The sequence below is a fragment of the Patella vulgata genome, chromosome 4 (genome assembly GCF_932274485.2).
Source record: "Patella vulgata chromosome 4, xgPatVulg1.2, whole genome shotgun sequence".
In the NCBI taxonomy this organism is placed as follows: domain Eukaryota; kingdom Metazoa; phylum Mollusca; class Gastropoda; family Patellidae; genus Patella; species Patella vulgata.
This window is the reverse complement of record NC_065882.2, coordinates 10,293,205-10,309,105: the sequence shown is the minus strand read 5'-3', so window position 1 is coordinate 10,309,105 and position 15,901 is coordinate 10,293,205. Positions and strand designations below refer to the sequence as shown.

General features: G+C 38.6%; 1 protein-coding gene across 1 annotated transcript in view; it reads left to right on the top strand.

The window, feature by feature from the left end:
* The first annotated feature begins 1,669 nt into the window (after positions 1-1,669).
* The window catches only part of LOC126819088 (ADAMTS-like protein 5), a 60,716-nt gene continuing 46,484 nt past the window's right edge, over positions 1,670-15,901 (top strand). Inside the window, exon 1 of the mRNA XM_050546929.2 lies at positions 1,670-1,821. Within this exon, the coding sequence (XP_050402886.1) occupies positions 1,777-1,821 (45 nt within the window). The 5' untranslated portion in view covers positions 1,670-1,776. The remainder of the gene's footprint in view (positions 1,822-15,901) is intronic.

Here is a 15,901-nt window from a genome sequence, read left to right as displayed (position 1 = left end):
TCAGTGTACACATTGACGTGCACTTTAACCCTTGACAGTTGGCATTCGAAATAAGAGTAGGCCGTAGTCTCTCTGCTAAAGACCCCTACGCGCAAGCGAATTATTGAAATAAAATTGAACCATGTTAGTCCCGAAATGACCTAGGACGTTAAACCCATCCCTCTCTATCTCTCTCTCTCTCTCTCTCTCTCTGTGTTTACAGTGATTATCAGCTAGTAATTATACATGTCAGTCAATAACTAGTTCAGACTTGTATTTACTCGTGATGCGATCGTGTTGATCGTGTTTAATTTAATACGATGGACAAACTAACCATCGGTCAAAACAAGTTCACTATCTCGTACTCTTCATGGTCATGTATTTACTAATGGAACATTGAATTATTGAAACAGTTAAATAAATACAGACAGTCTACCATTGGTATCTGGTGTTTTTGTATAAGAAAAATACAGTCTGCCATATCCTTCTAAATAAAGAAATATGGGTTTTAACGTCCTACTGTTCTGCAACAAAAAAGGTTCGGGGATCACGTGGCTAAGTGGGTAAGGCGCTGGCCGCTGGCCGCTAGCCGCTAGCCTGGAGGTCGGGTGTTCGATCCCTACATTGGCCGAGAAAGTTCATGCAGGACAGAGGGCCTGATAAGGACACCTGTCCAGTCCTTCGGACGAGACGTAAAACCGAGGTCCCGTGTATACATTGGAATGCACGTAAAAGATCCCTTGGTAGTTGGAATTCGATATAAGAGTAGGCGATAGTGCCGCTGCCCGGGCAAAATTTCCCTCATAGCACACTGTATGGCGTATGCCCGCCTTCGTTAGCCCAGCATAGGAGCAGAACAGTAGGACATTGAGGCGCGGTTTCGATTCCCCCCTTGTACGTGACAAGGAGTAGGATCACATGTCCAACCTCGTGGATATGCGCCAGGTCCTCCGGTTTCCTCCCACTGCTAAAATCTCCTACGCGTAAGCGTATTATAGAAAAAATGAAAATTTGAACCATATGTTAGTCCCAAAATGACCTAATTTGTGTAGAGTGGACGTTAACCCGCTCTCTCTCTCTGTCTTCTCTCTCTCTCTCTCTCTCTCTCTTTCTCCCATTTCCTACTAAATAATATGTCGATGTCAGTTCGTGCGCTGAATAGCAACCTGCAGTCCTTTCACACCTTTGCACAAAGCCCTTAATGCTCGCAACGGTTTATTTATTTATACAATTTCCTTATCATGATCTTGTATCGATTAATCCAGCACAAATATTGACGAAACAATCTTTCTGTCTCTCTTTCTCTCTCTCTCTCTCTCTCTCGCTGCCTTGACCAATGTTTCAGTTTGTTGACGGTGCAGAGACTGATTTTAACTACAGTACAGTTTCGCCCCTTTAAATTCTGACACGCTTCACTACTTGAATGGTTATCAAAGTTTTAAATTATGTTTATCTTAAAACTGGGAAGAAGTGGTGTATTTATATCTTTAGTTTACCATTACCTCCTTGCATCCAAAACCCACAGGACCCTGTGAAATATAATGTGTTTATTTCAAGTAATTTGTGTTTGAATTAAAATAAAAAAAACCCTCATCAGCGAGGAAGTATACCCCTCATTTATCATAACATCACAAACTTTGCGCATGCTCTACGATAACCGCTTTAAATAAAGGGGATAAAAAAAGTTGAATTAATGTTGTGTGTAGCGTTTAAAATAGGCAGGGGTATTGTACAAACCAAACGTTATAGTATATCATATCATATGTAAGTAATGTGATAAACATATTCTCTCACAAAATGCTGTTTGGAAGTACAAGTAATGTTGTGGTCTTGTTATGTACGGTAAGTGATCTTTGTTATTGTTTTAATTTTCTTTTGTTGTGTTTTGTGTTTATTTTGTGGTATTTAGCTTACCACAATTAATTAATTATCAAACTTCTATCTTTTTTAGGGGACATCTCAGTGTGTCCCCTGCTATTGTTCTCATGGGGGGGATTAATCAAGTAAGGGGATTATCGAATACAATGGTGTTAAAAGTATAGTCTGGTTTTTTTAACTACTAGGTTTAAACTAATTAACAACTTTATTCACAATAAATTTCATAAAAGTAACAACAAATACATGTATCAAACATAAATCATAACCCTACTAAATGTGATAGGGCGTCAGTATATTCAATTGCACTTTTTACTCCATTTAACAGTTTGATTTTTAGATCATTAATAGATTCTTCTACTCTTTTATATTTTTGTCTTTTAGGGGGCAATCGTCCCCCGTTATCCAATTGAACTATTGTATTTTCAGTAAAAGTCTGCTGGTGCTATTGGGTTTCGTATTTTTTACTCTGTACTTATACCCCAAATTAACTAAATTTTGACCTCCTTGAGAATTAGGAATAAACCCTATGCGAACTTGAGCCATTTTAAAAGATATAATGTAATTGGGGGTGACAACTATCCTTATATAGTGAGTTTCTAATCATATATTTGATTGATTTATGAGTACTGTCTGAATGAAAGGTAGGTGAATAATATTTAAGATACTCGTTAACCGATGACACGTGAACTTAACTTATATATTTTAATCATTAAAATAATTAAATTTTAACTAGGTGAACAGTACTAATAAGGATACAGTCTATAATCCTTTGTTTACTTAAATTTTCACACCACTACCCTATAACACCAGTTGATTGGGGGGCACAGTGAGATTAAACCCTTTTTTAAATTGGTAAATGAAATAGGGTTTAACTTCCTACGTTACTGCACAGCCCAACTAATGAAGACGGGTTTCGAATTCCAACTGGCAATGGTTCTTTTCACACCATTCGAACGACAAGACTCTCCGCCATGGAGTTTTTAGCATAGTGCACATTTTTAATATTTAAAAAAAAACCCGTCTCCATCAGCCCAGTTTAGGAGCAGAACAGTAGGACGTTAAACCCCATTTCATTTAAAACACCTTAATTTTTAGAGACGTTTCTGTATCATATTATACATTGAATATTTACTTCCATTTCACAAGGTGCAACTCACGTCATAGTAGTATGTGACGCCATTGAAAACATATCTATCGAAAACTACTACATATCTGTTGAATCCAAAATATCAAAATCTTTAAAAATCAGTTACCTCCAATTTCAGCCCCCGCCCTTGCACCAACAAAAACCAATATTTCCCTTGGTCTTTTGATTGATAGACCAAAAGAAAATCTAATAATTCCATTGCCAAATGTTCAAGATTTAAGATAGATTGATTCTGATCTAATCTAAATGTTCCTCGGTTAGTGCTGCCTTGTCATTAAACACCGTTTTATTTCTAATCTAAATTACATCAACAACACGTGTTGGCGATCGTAGCTAGAGAGATAATAAAAATACTTCTGCTTTATTAAAGGGGCAATATGGACGATTAGATAAGGAGCAGTCGCCAGTTATCACTATAGTTAAAAATTAGATAATGTAATATGCTAAAAATTCCAGTCAAATTGCGCCACTCTGAACCGAGATATTAGCGATTGAACTTTAGGCCTAGCCTCGATGATCATTACTAAAGTCGGTACGATAAAAAAAAAACATAGTCTTGATTATCCATTATCCTTGAGCGTTGAGCAGTAAATCGGATTCATATCTAGTGAAATCTGATACATAAGATATCATCGAGAGTTGATTAAGGTCTTTTCATGTTAAAAAATGTTTAATTAATAGTTTATATAACATTTTAGGCCTAAAGTAAGACCTGCAATAGACAGATTAAATGTATCTTTAACACTGATCCCAAGGCTGGAACTTTGATAGATGCGTATATCCAGGTATTTTTATGTCTAGCATAGACAAGTGATTAGGTTGATCAAAAAAAGTCCACGGCCATAGAAACTATTTTGCTCGAAGCAATTTTTTTTCACAATATATGAAATGAAATAGGTTTTTCTGTAGCAACAGAGCTAACGACGATCAGTCGCTTACAATGTGCCACGAGGAACATTTTGCTCTGACAGCAGATTTCCCGCCAACTTATCATCGTTTACCTCGATTTTAGGTGCATGCCAACGTGTACACGGGAACTGGGTTTCTCGGTCGGCCTGAACGACTTACACTGTTCTTTACCTATAAGCCGGGCCCTCTAGCCAATATGCCAGACCATCTGTCCTACATGTCGAACCCTCTGTACTACACTGGCCCATCTGTCCTACATGCTGGGCCCTCTGTCCTACATGCTAGGCCCTGTTTCCTACATGCCAGGCCCTCTGTCCTACATCACTTGTAAGTGGAAATTAGACTGTGAAGCACCGAGATTAACCCGTTGGCCTGGGAAAGCCCACATAGCACACTGCATGATGTGTGTTCATCTTCTTTAGCCCGGTTGGTGAAACACTATCAGGGTATAACAGAACATCAGTTTCGTGTATATTTAGTCGGGAACAAAGAACAATAAAACAGGGACATATATAAAGGAACACAAACACGGTACATTACTAGGAAGGTAAACTTAAAAACAATCATTTCGTCCCCTGTCACGGCAGTGACTAAACCCAGATGAGCCCATAAGCTCGTCTCAACTCGTCTCTGCTTGTCTCCTCTTCAAGTCTATATCGTATATTATCAATAACAGATGAGCCCATTAGCTCGTCTCAACTCGTCTCCTCTTCAAGTCTATATCGTATATTATCAATAACAGATGAGCCCATTAGCTCGTCTCAACTCGTCTCCTCTTCAAGTCTATATCGTATATTATCAATAACAGATGAGCCCATCATAAGCTCGTCTCAACTCGTCTCTGCTTGTCTCCTCTTCAAGTCTATATCGTATTTTATCAATAATATTACTATTTTATATGTATAGGTTATGGTCTAAATTTGATAAAAGTTATGGAGCACTTTGTCACATTGGCGTACGTAGAACGTTAAACCCCATTTCATTTGAGTAATTATGTTTTAAGATCTCTAACCCAGACTACTCCATCACGATAAGCCTCTTCAAAGAATAAAAATACAATTTCCCGGGACTCTCATAGAGTTATATTCTTCAGACTACATAGATTACATACACACGGTTATGCAATAATGTATTTTCATGACATATAATATGCGATCTGGGAGATACCGGTATTTATATTTGTAATTGGAACAAAAACATGCCTTTGTTAATGGTTCCTCTGAGTAATGATTACGATATCTTGACATGGGAAATACATTGCAAGCTGTGATGGATTGAACTGGGGCTAAAAAGTAACTGTGCAATGGTCATATTAAAGTAGCTAAGTCTCTAACTCAATATCATCCCAAATCTTCAACATTGAAAACACGATTTATTTGTCAAATTAAATCAGCATTGATGTTGTGATCTTACCGGAAAAAGATGGGCTTTTGATATCCAATATTTAAGACAAAATAAACATTTTACCATTGGTACACGAATCGTGTACCATAATGCGCTTCAGCCCCAGTTGTATCAAGAGACTCGAGGGACGAGGCTAGACACATTGCACCAAATCAAACGGTCTATGTAGACTGGAATAACCAGACGCTAGAAATTTGCACTCGCTTGAGACTGTTGGCTTATTTTGCCGAACATAACTGATTTGAAATTGGAGTAAAAACGGAAACCATTGAATGTAAATCAGTTTATATACATTCATATTACAGTATTATATGCGTTGCGACCCACTTTTGTCAATTTCTAGGTCCCAAATGTTAGCCATTTAGCTCCTTTAATATGAAAAGTTCATCCGATGTGGTTATCGTGCAGAACGGAAGACGTAGCAAGGCAATCTGGTTAAAATACAGATCTATATTTCGTTTCGTTTATTTATACTTTCTATGACCTACACTACATGAAAATCTGACCGGGTGTAGTGGAAGGTCGCGGTAGGGGTCATACGAGCGGCTTTTGAACCTATAGGGTCAGACATTGATTAATCAATCAGCGTTGACGTTTCTGGTTGTTTACCCACACTTCTGTGGACCGCACGCCAAGAACTAGCCGTAACAGGCCGCTTTATTGGCTAATCCCTCATATCAACCAGAACACGTCTTATAACAACTCTTTCAGATCCTAGTGTTATGAAGACAAGTAAAACGATATTTTGAACAATAAAAAACGAAACGAAATAGGATCTGTGTGTTAATCAGATTGTTAGCGAGGGACGGTGTTTAGTCGTGCGGATGGGACGAAAAGCCAAGGTTCCGTGTACTCATCGGCGGAATTCGATATAAGAGTAGGCCGTATAGCGTCGCTGTTCAAACAAAATTTCTATCATAGCACACTGTATGGTGTATGCCCGACTACATTAGCCCAGTCGGTTCAAAACATTAGGTCGTTGAAACCACATTTTCATTTTCAATTCATTTCATTGCATATTAATATAACGTTTTACAGGTTTTGTTATGTCTGAACAAAAATCTCCAAATAACAAGGACTTTTTATACGCCCACATTGAAATGTGGTCGTATATTGTTGTCGCCCCCGTCCGTCCGTCCGTCCTTCCGTCGGTCCGGGGTCAACAATTGCCTGTGGACGCTCTATAGGCTACAGTTAATATCCAATTGACTTTAAATTTATACACAGTGTTTAAGGTCATGAGACGAAGAAGCCTATTGATTTTCAGCGATTTTCGATAATTACTGCCAAAATTATGGCCCTTGATCACTTAAAAAAATCTTGTGGGCGCTCTAGAGGCTAAAGATAATATCTGATCGACTTTAAATTTATACACTGTGTTTAAGGTCATGAGACGAATAAGCCTATTGATTTTCAGCGATTTCCGATAATTACTGCCAGAGTTATGACTCTTGATCACTTTGAAAAATCTTGTGGACGCTCTAGAGGCTACAGTTATCATCCGATTGACTTCAGATTGATACACAGAGTCTAAGGTCTTGAGACGAACAAGTATATTGATTTTCAATGAATCTTTATGACTTGAACAGCTAAATCCATGAAGTTAAAAGTTTCATGAACTAAACGTTAGCATGGGGCAGGACTTTATAACAACCAAACAAATTCTAATGGTTTTCTGATAATTACTTAATGAGTTGTTACTCTTAATCAGATTTTAATGTATTATAAATGTTTCATTACCGAAAAAAAATGGAAAAATATACGACAACTCTTGTTGATTGCCCGGACGATATAGCTGCTGTGGGCGTATGTTTCGTTGTCTGGCAACCTATCTTTAGAAATTATGCTGATATATTTCAAGGTTAAATTGTATATTTTTGTTTTGCTTAATTTTCTATCGGCGATATTATATCAATTTTCAAAATAACCACTGCCTGATAGTAAATATATATTTTTTAAAAGACTATCTGCTGATTGAAGTTTTTTTTTTAAAAATAGAAATTATATCTTAGCATGCGGTTTTAACTCAAAATTATTAGATAAATGTCAAAGATAGAGATATGAAAATGATATGTTACGTTGCCTCGACAAAGCTTAATTGTTTTTAGAACCTCCATTCGCTTTAAATCATAACGTTGCCAATAGCAACAAAAGTAAAGAGATATGAGGAAGTTGTTTGGAATGGAGCAAGACTACTGATGCAAGAAACATGCATAAAGAGCAAGGAAGTTGTTTGATACTGATACCGTAAACATGTATAAAAATCTGGACGTTATCTTCAAACATCAGACAGGCTCGATGGTTAAAGGGAAATCACGGCCTTTGATGAGTGTTTACGTATTCTACTAGAACTGATGTGCAGAATAGATTACAACAAATGAATTGACACGAAATGGGGTTTTTAAGGTCCTCATGGGATAATTAAACATACATTATGCAAGAGCTAAATCTGCCAATTGCAGGTCCTTCTTTAGGCCTGAAATGTTTTCTAAATTATTAATTAGACATTAATTAACTTATCCAGACCATAATCAACTCTCGATGGAATCGCTAGGCTACGATATTTACTGGATTAGAACCTGGTCTGCTGCTTCTGATTAAATCAAAAAATGGATAATCTAGGCTATGTTTTTTTTATCTTTAGTAATGATAATCGAGGCTAGACCCAATATTCAATCGCTAAATACTTGGTTCAGAGTGGATCAATTTGACTGAAATTTTTAGCAAATTCCCTTTACATTATCTAGTTTTTAACTATTACAGTGAGAACTACCAACTCTTTATCAAATCTTCCATAATGTATCTTTAATGAAGACGGGCGCGAACCATTTGGTACGGATAGGGGAACTTCGGCGGGATTTAAATCTATCAAGGATTCTTTTACACACGGGACCTCGCTTTTGCGTTCGACCTGGCCGACTAGCAGCTCTGTCCAGCAGGCTAGATCTATTTGTTAAGGCCAACTCAATTTTCGTAACTGTCGTTGAGATGTAAATAAGGTTATAGGGCACGTGATTGTCGGCCCGATCGTAGGTTACGTTTAGGGTAAGCGTTATGACTAGAACAAGGGTTAGGGTTAAGGTTGGGACTAGCGTTAGCCCTGTTTACATCTCGTGACCTTTGACGAGACTTGAAGTTGGCCATATCAAATAGATCTTACCCTGTTCAGCACCCATGACAAAGGGGCAACAATGCCGGAATATTCCGAGGAGTTTTCTTAACCAACACCAGGATTTCACACGAGCCATTGCGTTATCTCAGTTACAGTGAAATATACACAGTCAATGAAATGATAGGCTACAGTGTCTCGCATTGCGTGCAGAGCATCCCACAAATCATCTTCAATAGAAGGCTTGATCTCACCACTTTAACTCCATACATCTTATAATCTAGATGTTGTAAAGCCCGTAGTCGTTGCTTCCAGAACATGCCTGCAAATGGGTTAGTCTCATATCCCCAGATAGCGACGCTCATGGCCTCATCTCATATGGATTTTAAACTGCCAGGGGATCTTTAATGTGTTTCCAGGGGTATGCACGAACCACGACCGCCCCAGATCCCCTCCGTCCCCAATAAGCTATTCGACCGCTCCTGTCCCCCTCTGTCCCCAATACGCTATTCGAACGCCCCTGCCCCCATCTGTCCCCAATACGTTATTCGACCGCTCCTACCCCCTCCTTCCCCAATGCGCTATCCCACCAAATTGTCTTGAGAAAAAATCCTTCAATTTATTTTTACCTCAATTACCTGCAGCATAGGCCTATCTTATTTTTTACCCGAATTAACCGAAGTGCGCCTTAAAGCTACCCCAAAGGCGTGTCCACACATTGATTATTATAGTGGGTAAATTCTAGAGTTTTGCACGTTGAATGATCTGTACACGGTCCAAATCAATTTCTCTTATCTTCATCACTGACTGTCGAGTACATCCACAGAGAATAAAACTATATTGGTTCAATATATAAAATCGACGCAGGCTCTTCTGTCAGATTATGTCAAATCTACTCGACATTCAGAGTATTGAAATTAAAACGCAATGTTGAGTACATTTTATCAGAAACCCTCCGTTGATTGATCAATTTCAACCACACTTCGGATCGATTTTTCTAAAGTTGGGTTTTTGTGAGTTATATTACTTTGAGGAATATTTTAATTTCTTTTCTTTGACAAATGCTCACCATGTTGCTTTTTTAACGATTCGGGATACTTTGCTTTGTCTGGAAGTTTTGGAAACACGATGGCTCGGTGGGCATGACACTTGTACGCTAGCTAACCAGGAGGTATCGGGGCCAATTTCAGCCGAGAAAGTTCCTCGTATTTCTCTTGTCAGTGCTGCATGCGGTTTTAACTCAAAATTATTAGATAAATGTCAAAGATAGAGATATGAAAATGATATGTTACGTTGCCTCGACAAAGCTTAATTGTTTTTAGAACCTTCATTCGCTTTAAATCATAACGTTGCCAATAGCAACAAAAGTAAAGAGATATGAGGAAGTTGTTTGGAATGGAGCAAGACTACTGATGCAAGAAACATGCATAAAGAGCAAGGAAGTTGTTTGATACTGATACCGTAAACATGTATAAAAATCTGGACGTTATCTTCAAACATCAGACAGGCTCGATGGTTAAAGGGAAATCACGGCCTTTGATGAGTGTTTACGTATTCTACTAGAACTGATGTGCAGAATAGATTACAACAAATGAATTGACACGAAATGGGGTTTTTAAGGTCCTCATGGGATAATTAAACATACATTATGCAAGAGCTAAATCTGCCAATTGCAGGTCCTTCTTTAGGCCTGAAATGTTTTCTAAATTATTAATTAGACATTAATTAACTTATCCAGACCATAATCAACTCTCGATGGAATCGCTAGGCTACGATATTTACTGGATTAGAACCTGGTCTGCTGCTTCTGATTAAATCAAAAAATGGATAATCTAGGCTATGTTTTTTTTATCTTTAGTAATGATAATCGAGGCTAGACCCAATATTCAATCGCTAAATACTTGGTTCAGAGTGGATCAATTTGACTGAAATTTTTAGCAAATTCCCTTTACATTATCTAGTTTTTAACTATTACAGTGAGAACTACCAACTCTTTATCAAATCTTCCATAATGTATCTTTAATGAAGACGGGCGCGAACCATTTGGTACGGATAGGGGAACTTCGGCGGGATTTAAATCTATCAAGGATTCTTTTACACACGGGACCTCGCTTTTGCGTTCGACCTGGCCGACTAGCAGCTCTGTCCAGCAGGCTAGATCTATTTGTTAAGGCCAACTCAATTTTCGTAACTGTCGTTGAGATGTAAATAAGGTTATAGGGCACGTGATTGTCGGCCCGATCGTAGGTTACGTTTAGGGTAAGCGTTATGACTAGAACAAGGGTTAGGGTTAAGGTTGGGACTAGCGTTAGCCCTGTTTACATCTCGTGACCTTTGACGAGACTTGAAGTTGGCCATATCAAATAGATCTTACCCTGTTCAGCACCCATGACAAAGGGGCAACAATGCCGGAATATTCCGAGGAGTTTTCTTAACCAACACCAGGATTTCACACGAGCCATTGCGTTATCTCAGTTACAGTGAAATATACACAGTCAATGAAATGATAGGCTACAGTGTCTCGCATTGCGTGCAGAGCATCCCACAAATCATCTTCAATAGAAGGCTTGATCTCACCACTTTAACTCCATACATCTTATAATCTAGATGTTGTAAAGCCCGTAGTCGTTGCTTCCAGAACATGCCTGCAAATGGGTTAGTCTCATATCCCCAGATAGCGACGCTCATGGCCTCATCTCATATGGATTTTAAACTGCCAGGGGATCTTTAATGTGTTTCCAGGGGTATGCACGAACCACGACCGCCCCAGATCCCCTCCGTCCCCAATAAGCTATTCGACCGCTCCTGTCCCCCTCTGTCCCCAATACGCTATTCGAACGCCCCTGCCCCCATCTGTCCCCAATACGTTATTCGACCGCTCCTACCCCCTCCTTCCCCAATGCGCTATCCCACCAAATTGTCTTGAGAAAAAATCCTTCAATTTATTTTTACCTCAATTACCTGCAGCATAGGCCTATCTTATTTTTTACCCGAATTAACCGAAGTGCGCCTTAAAGCTACCCCAAAGGCGTGTCCACACATTGATTATTATAGTGGGTAAATTCTAGAGTTTTGCACGTTGAATGATCTGTACACGGTCCAAATCAATTTCTCTTATCTTCATCACTGACTGTCGAGTACATCCACAGAGAATAAAACTATATTGGTTCAATATATAAAATCGACGCAGGCTCTTCTGTCAGATTATGTCAAATCTACTCGACATTCAGAGTATTGAAATTAAAACGCAATGTTGAGTACATTTTATCAGAAACCCTCCGTTGATTGATCAATTTCAACCACACTTCGGATCGATTTTTCTAAAGTTGGGTTTTTGTGAGTTATATTACTTTGAGGAATATTTTAATTTCTTTTCTTTGACAAATGCTCACCATGTTGCTTTTTTAACGATTCGGGATACTTTGCTTTGTCTGGAAGTTTTGGAAACACGATGGCTCGGTGGGCATGACACTTGTACGCTAGCTAACCAGGAGGTATCGGGGCCAATTTCAGCCGAGAAAGTTCCTCGTATTTCTCTTGTCAGTGCTGCAGGGAGGCGGGTCTCGGTTTTTTGTTCCATCACAACAACTACAGGTTTTTCCGTTTTCACAACTGGCATCTGAATACCGTGCTAGAAAATGCCGAAGAACTTGTTCGGTCAACACCAGGATCGACCCCGAAAGCTCCTAGTTAATATGAGCTAATGTTATACTCACCTATAGCCTACTACAACATGAACCAAGACTTCTGAATGGGTTGCTAAGGAAGTGACGTATGACGTATTCGGTGACATAGAAGTCTATATTTCTATGTTCGGTGATATATAAAGAAGACGTTTGTTCGTTCTTATTATATAAAAAACGGTTGCCAAGGAAGTGACGTATGACGTATTTGGTGCTAAATAAAGTAGAGTAGACGTTTGTTCGTTCTGATTATACGTCAATATCACATCCGACTGCATCCAATAATTTCACTAACCAATTGTCCTAGTTAATAACTCGTCTGAAAAATTGGACATTTCTTATAGAAAGCGTATCTATGGCCGCCATGATTATCTCTAATTCTATACATGAGAGAATGGATGTAGGAGGAAAGAAAGTCGGTGAAATATATTCCACAGTTCTTTATTCAATAGAAACTCATCAAATTATTGGATTCTCCGCCAGTTTAACCTTTCAAAGATACTTTGCAGACGTTAAATAAGTTTTCCACCAACAGATGTCACTGTCATCAGACAAGTTATTTATACGTTGTGGAGTAGGAAATATTGACGAAAAGAACCGCTGCAATCGACCTCATGGCCTTTATAGTTCAAGCGGCTTATCGTATGTTTGAATGAAATGGGGCTTAACGTCTTACTGTTTTACCCTGGCTAGGCCATGCGGGAACTGTTGTACAGACAGCAACGCTAGGGCCTAGGCTACTCGTAGTTCTATTCCCAACTGCCTGGAGAGTTTTAACCGTTTTAATACAAAGCTTTCGACCAGATGCCTATACTTACCAAGTCCTCCGTACCGAACCTCTCTGACAAAGACAAACCGGGATGGTAGGTCCCGTGAAGATCTCTCGCGTTTGTTTGGCTAATTGGTGTTTAACGTCTGTTTCACATAATCAGATTTTTCACAAGAACGACACGCTTTAAAAAAAAAAAAAAAAAAAAAAATGTTATGTTTTGGGTTTTTTTTTTTGCTCCGACTAGGCTAATGAAGTGTGCTATGAGGGATATTCTGCCTAGACAGCGGTACTACGGCCTACTCTCATTTCGAATTCCAACTGTCAAGGGTTCATTTAAATGAACGTCAATGTGCACACGGGACCTCGGTTTTTCGTCCCATCCAAACGACTAGACAGCTCTCCTTGCCAGACCCTCCGTCCTACACCACTGACAAGGGAAATCCACGCCGAAAGACTCAAAGGAAATTTCTCAGCCACCACAGGAAGCGAAAGCGAGACCCCCAGGCCAGCGAGCAAGCGTCTTACCTCTAAGCCACCGCGGCTCCCCGTTGTCACAAGAACCAAACGCTTTATAAAATGTTCTGGTACCCGACACACCCAGGCTAGCGAGCCAGCGTCTTACTCATTCAGCCACCGCGGCTTTATAAAATGGCCTGGTTTCATTTAATGCAATCTCAATTGCAATGAGTTTGGTAATTACATTTTAGTGGAATATAATTAAATGCTACTTGGCATGTCCGAGGCTCAAAATATCAGACACGCGACAAATGACAAAACTTGACAGAAAGTAGTATAAAATATTCACTTCAGACATTGTGTAATATAAAATCGACATTTTCTAATAACCATTACAGACATCGGGTTAAACAGAATATAAAAAAAAACCATTATATAAACTGCCTTCGAAAATTGGTATTTTGTAACCGGTAAAAACTAATGTCTACATTCCGTCAACTGCTTGCTGTAATTATCTCGTGGTGAACGCTGAATAGAGAGAGAGAGAGAGAGAGAGAGGGAGAGAGAGAGAGAGAGATGGGACTAAAATGGTAGTTTCTTATTCTTATAATTCGCATTTTGGCAGTGGGATCAGGGCCGTAACTAGCTCAGAGCAACGAGCGGGGCGGGAAGTGTTCTCAGGAGTGCTGTAAAATTGACGGACAATGTATATATATTGTTTTTATGGTCGACAATGTTTTCACAGGGGGCGGGGGCGGGGGGGTGGGTGAATTTTTTTTTTGCAGTGGGGGGGGGGGGCTGAGTCGGAAGAAATCGAAGAGCCCGGAGAACATCCACGCGGATGGATAGGCCATCCTACTCTTAATCCCATACAAGCTTCGAATCATGATGACCCCCCCCCCTCCTCAAGTCATGCTACATAAGACTCGATGACCCTCCACCCTCATATTTAGAAGGTGATATTGAAATGTGCCCCGTCCGCTGATGTAGCCGTTTCTCTTTTGATCCCATCTGGTCAGTAACTCTTGTCAGAAATAGAGAAAGCGTTATATCTCACGGACAGAATTAATTTTACACCAAGTTTAGTAATCTACACGATGTCAACAATATACATTACATTTTTTATACACGAAGCAAAATGGCGAAATAAATTCTTGTTTTTATGATCGTGATAGTACGGCTATCATATGAGACAAAAGCGTCTTTGTTGTTCTTTGAAGTAGATACAGCCAAATCTTTTAATTATTAATTTTATCTTTAACACGCAATGAAATTAAATTGTGTTTAAGGTCCACCCTTTCTGTACAGACCGAGCTAATAAAGACGGACTCACATCATTCAGTGTGCCAGTTGGAAGATTTTGACTGGACAGCGACGCCTTGATGGTGACCTGTATAATTTTAATTAAAATAGGGGTGTTGGATGGTCGAACGGTTAGCGCGTAATCTCATTCTGTCTGGTACAAAACACACTTATTCTCCTACTTTCATTTGCGCGCCTAGCCATAGATGTAATCAAATTATTCATTAATGTACCGAATCTCATTTTCAATATCTATTGTTTCATTATGAAGAAAAGCACTTTAGAGAACTGTTCGAGACATCTAATGTATTACGTTTTGAGAATAATGAAGTTAAATTACGCCTTAATCCCTAAACTTAAAGTAGCTAAGTCTCTAACTCAATATCATCAAAAATCTTCGACATTGAAAACACGAATTATTTGTCAATTCAAATCAACATTGGTCTTGTGATCTTACAGGGAAAAGATGGGCTTCTGATATCCAATATTCAAGACAAAATAAACATTTTACCATTGGTACACGAATCGTGTACCATAATGCGTTTCAGCACCATTTGGAACAAGGGACTAAAATATCGAGGCTAGACATACTCCACAAGTCATGTCAAAGGTGACGGTATATTCTTATCTGGAGAGCATGCGCAATAAATATCATCGGTGTAGACTGGAATAACCAGACGCTAAAGATTGTCATTTAATTGAGACTTTGGCGCATTTCGCCGAACATGACTGATTAGAAATTACAGTAAAAACAGAAACGATTGAATGTAAATCAGTTTATATATATTCATATTACATTATTATATGCGTTGTGACCCATTTGTGTTAATTTCTAGGTACCAAATATTAGCGATTTAGCTCCTTTAAAAGGAATCGAATAGTCCATTACAATTTATTTATAAATATATTATTATTTTTTTTATCGTAAAAAGCTATGTACCGCTAGATGTATAGATAAATATGATAATATGTTATGATGAAATATATTTTAGTTAAGTAACTATGTCTGGATAATTTCCTTCGACACCCTAACTTGCCTCGAGAATTTTCGAAGTTATTTGAAATAGATTTCTTATTTTGGGTTTAGAGCGAAACCTTTTACAATATAGAATTATGCTTTCCAACGCAGTCATACATTAGCGTGATTTTAACACGACGATAGATCACATATTGACTATATAAATACATATATTAACTATATTATTACTTATCACAGGTAACTTTTAATGGAACTACAAATAGATATATTTGTATTAATATCA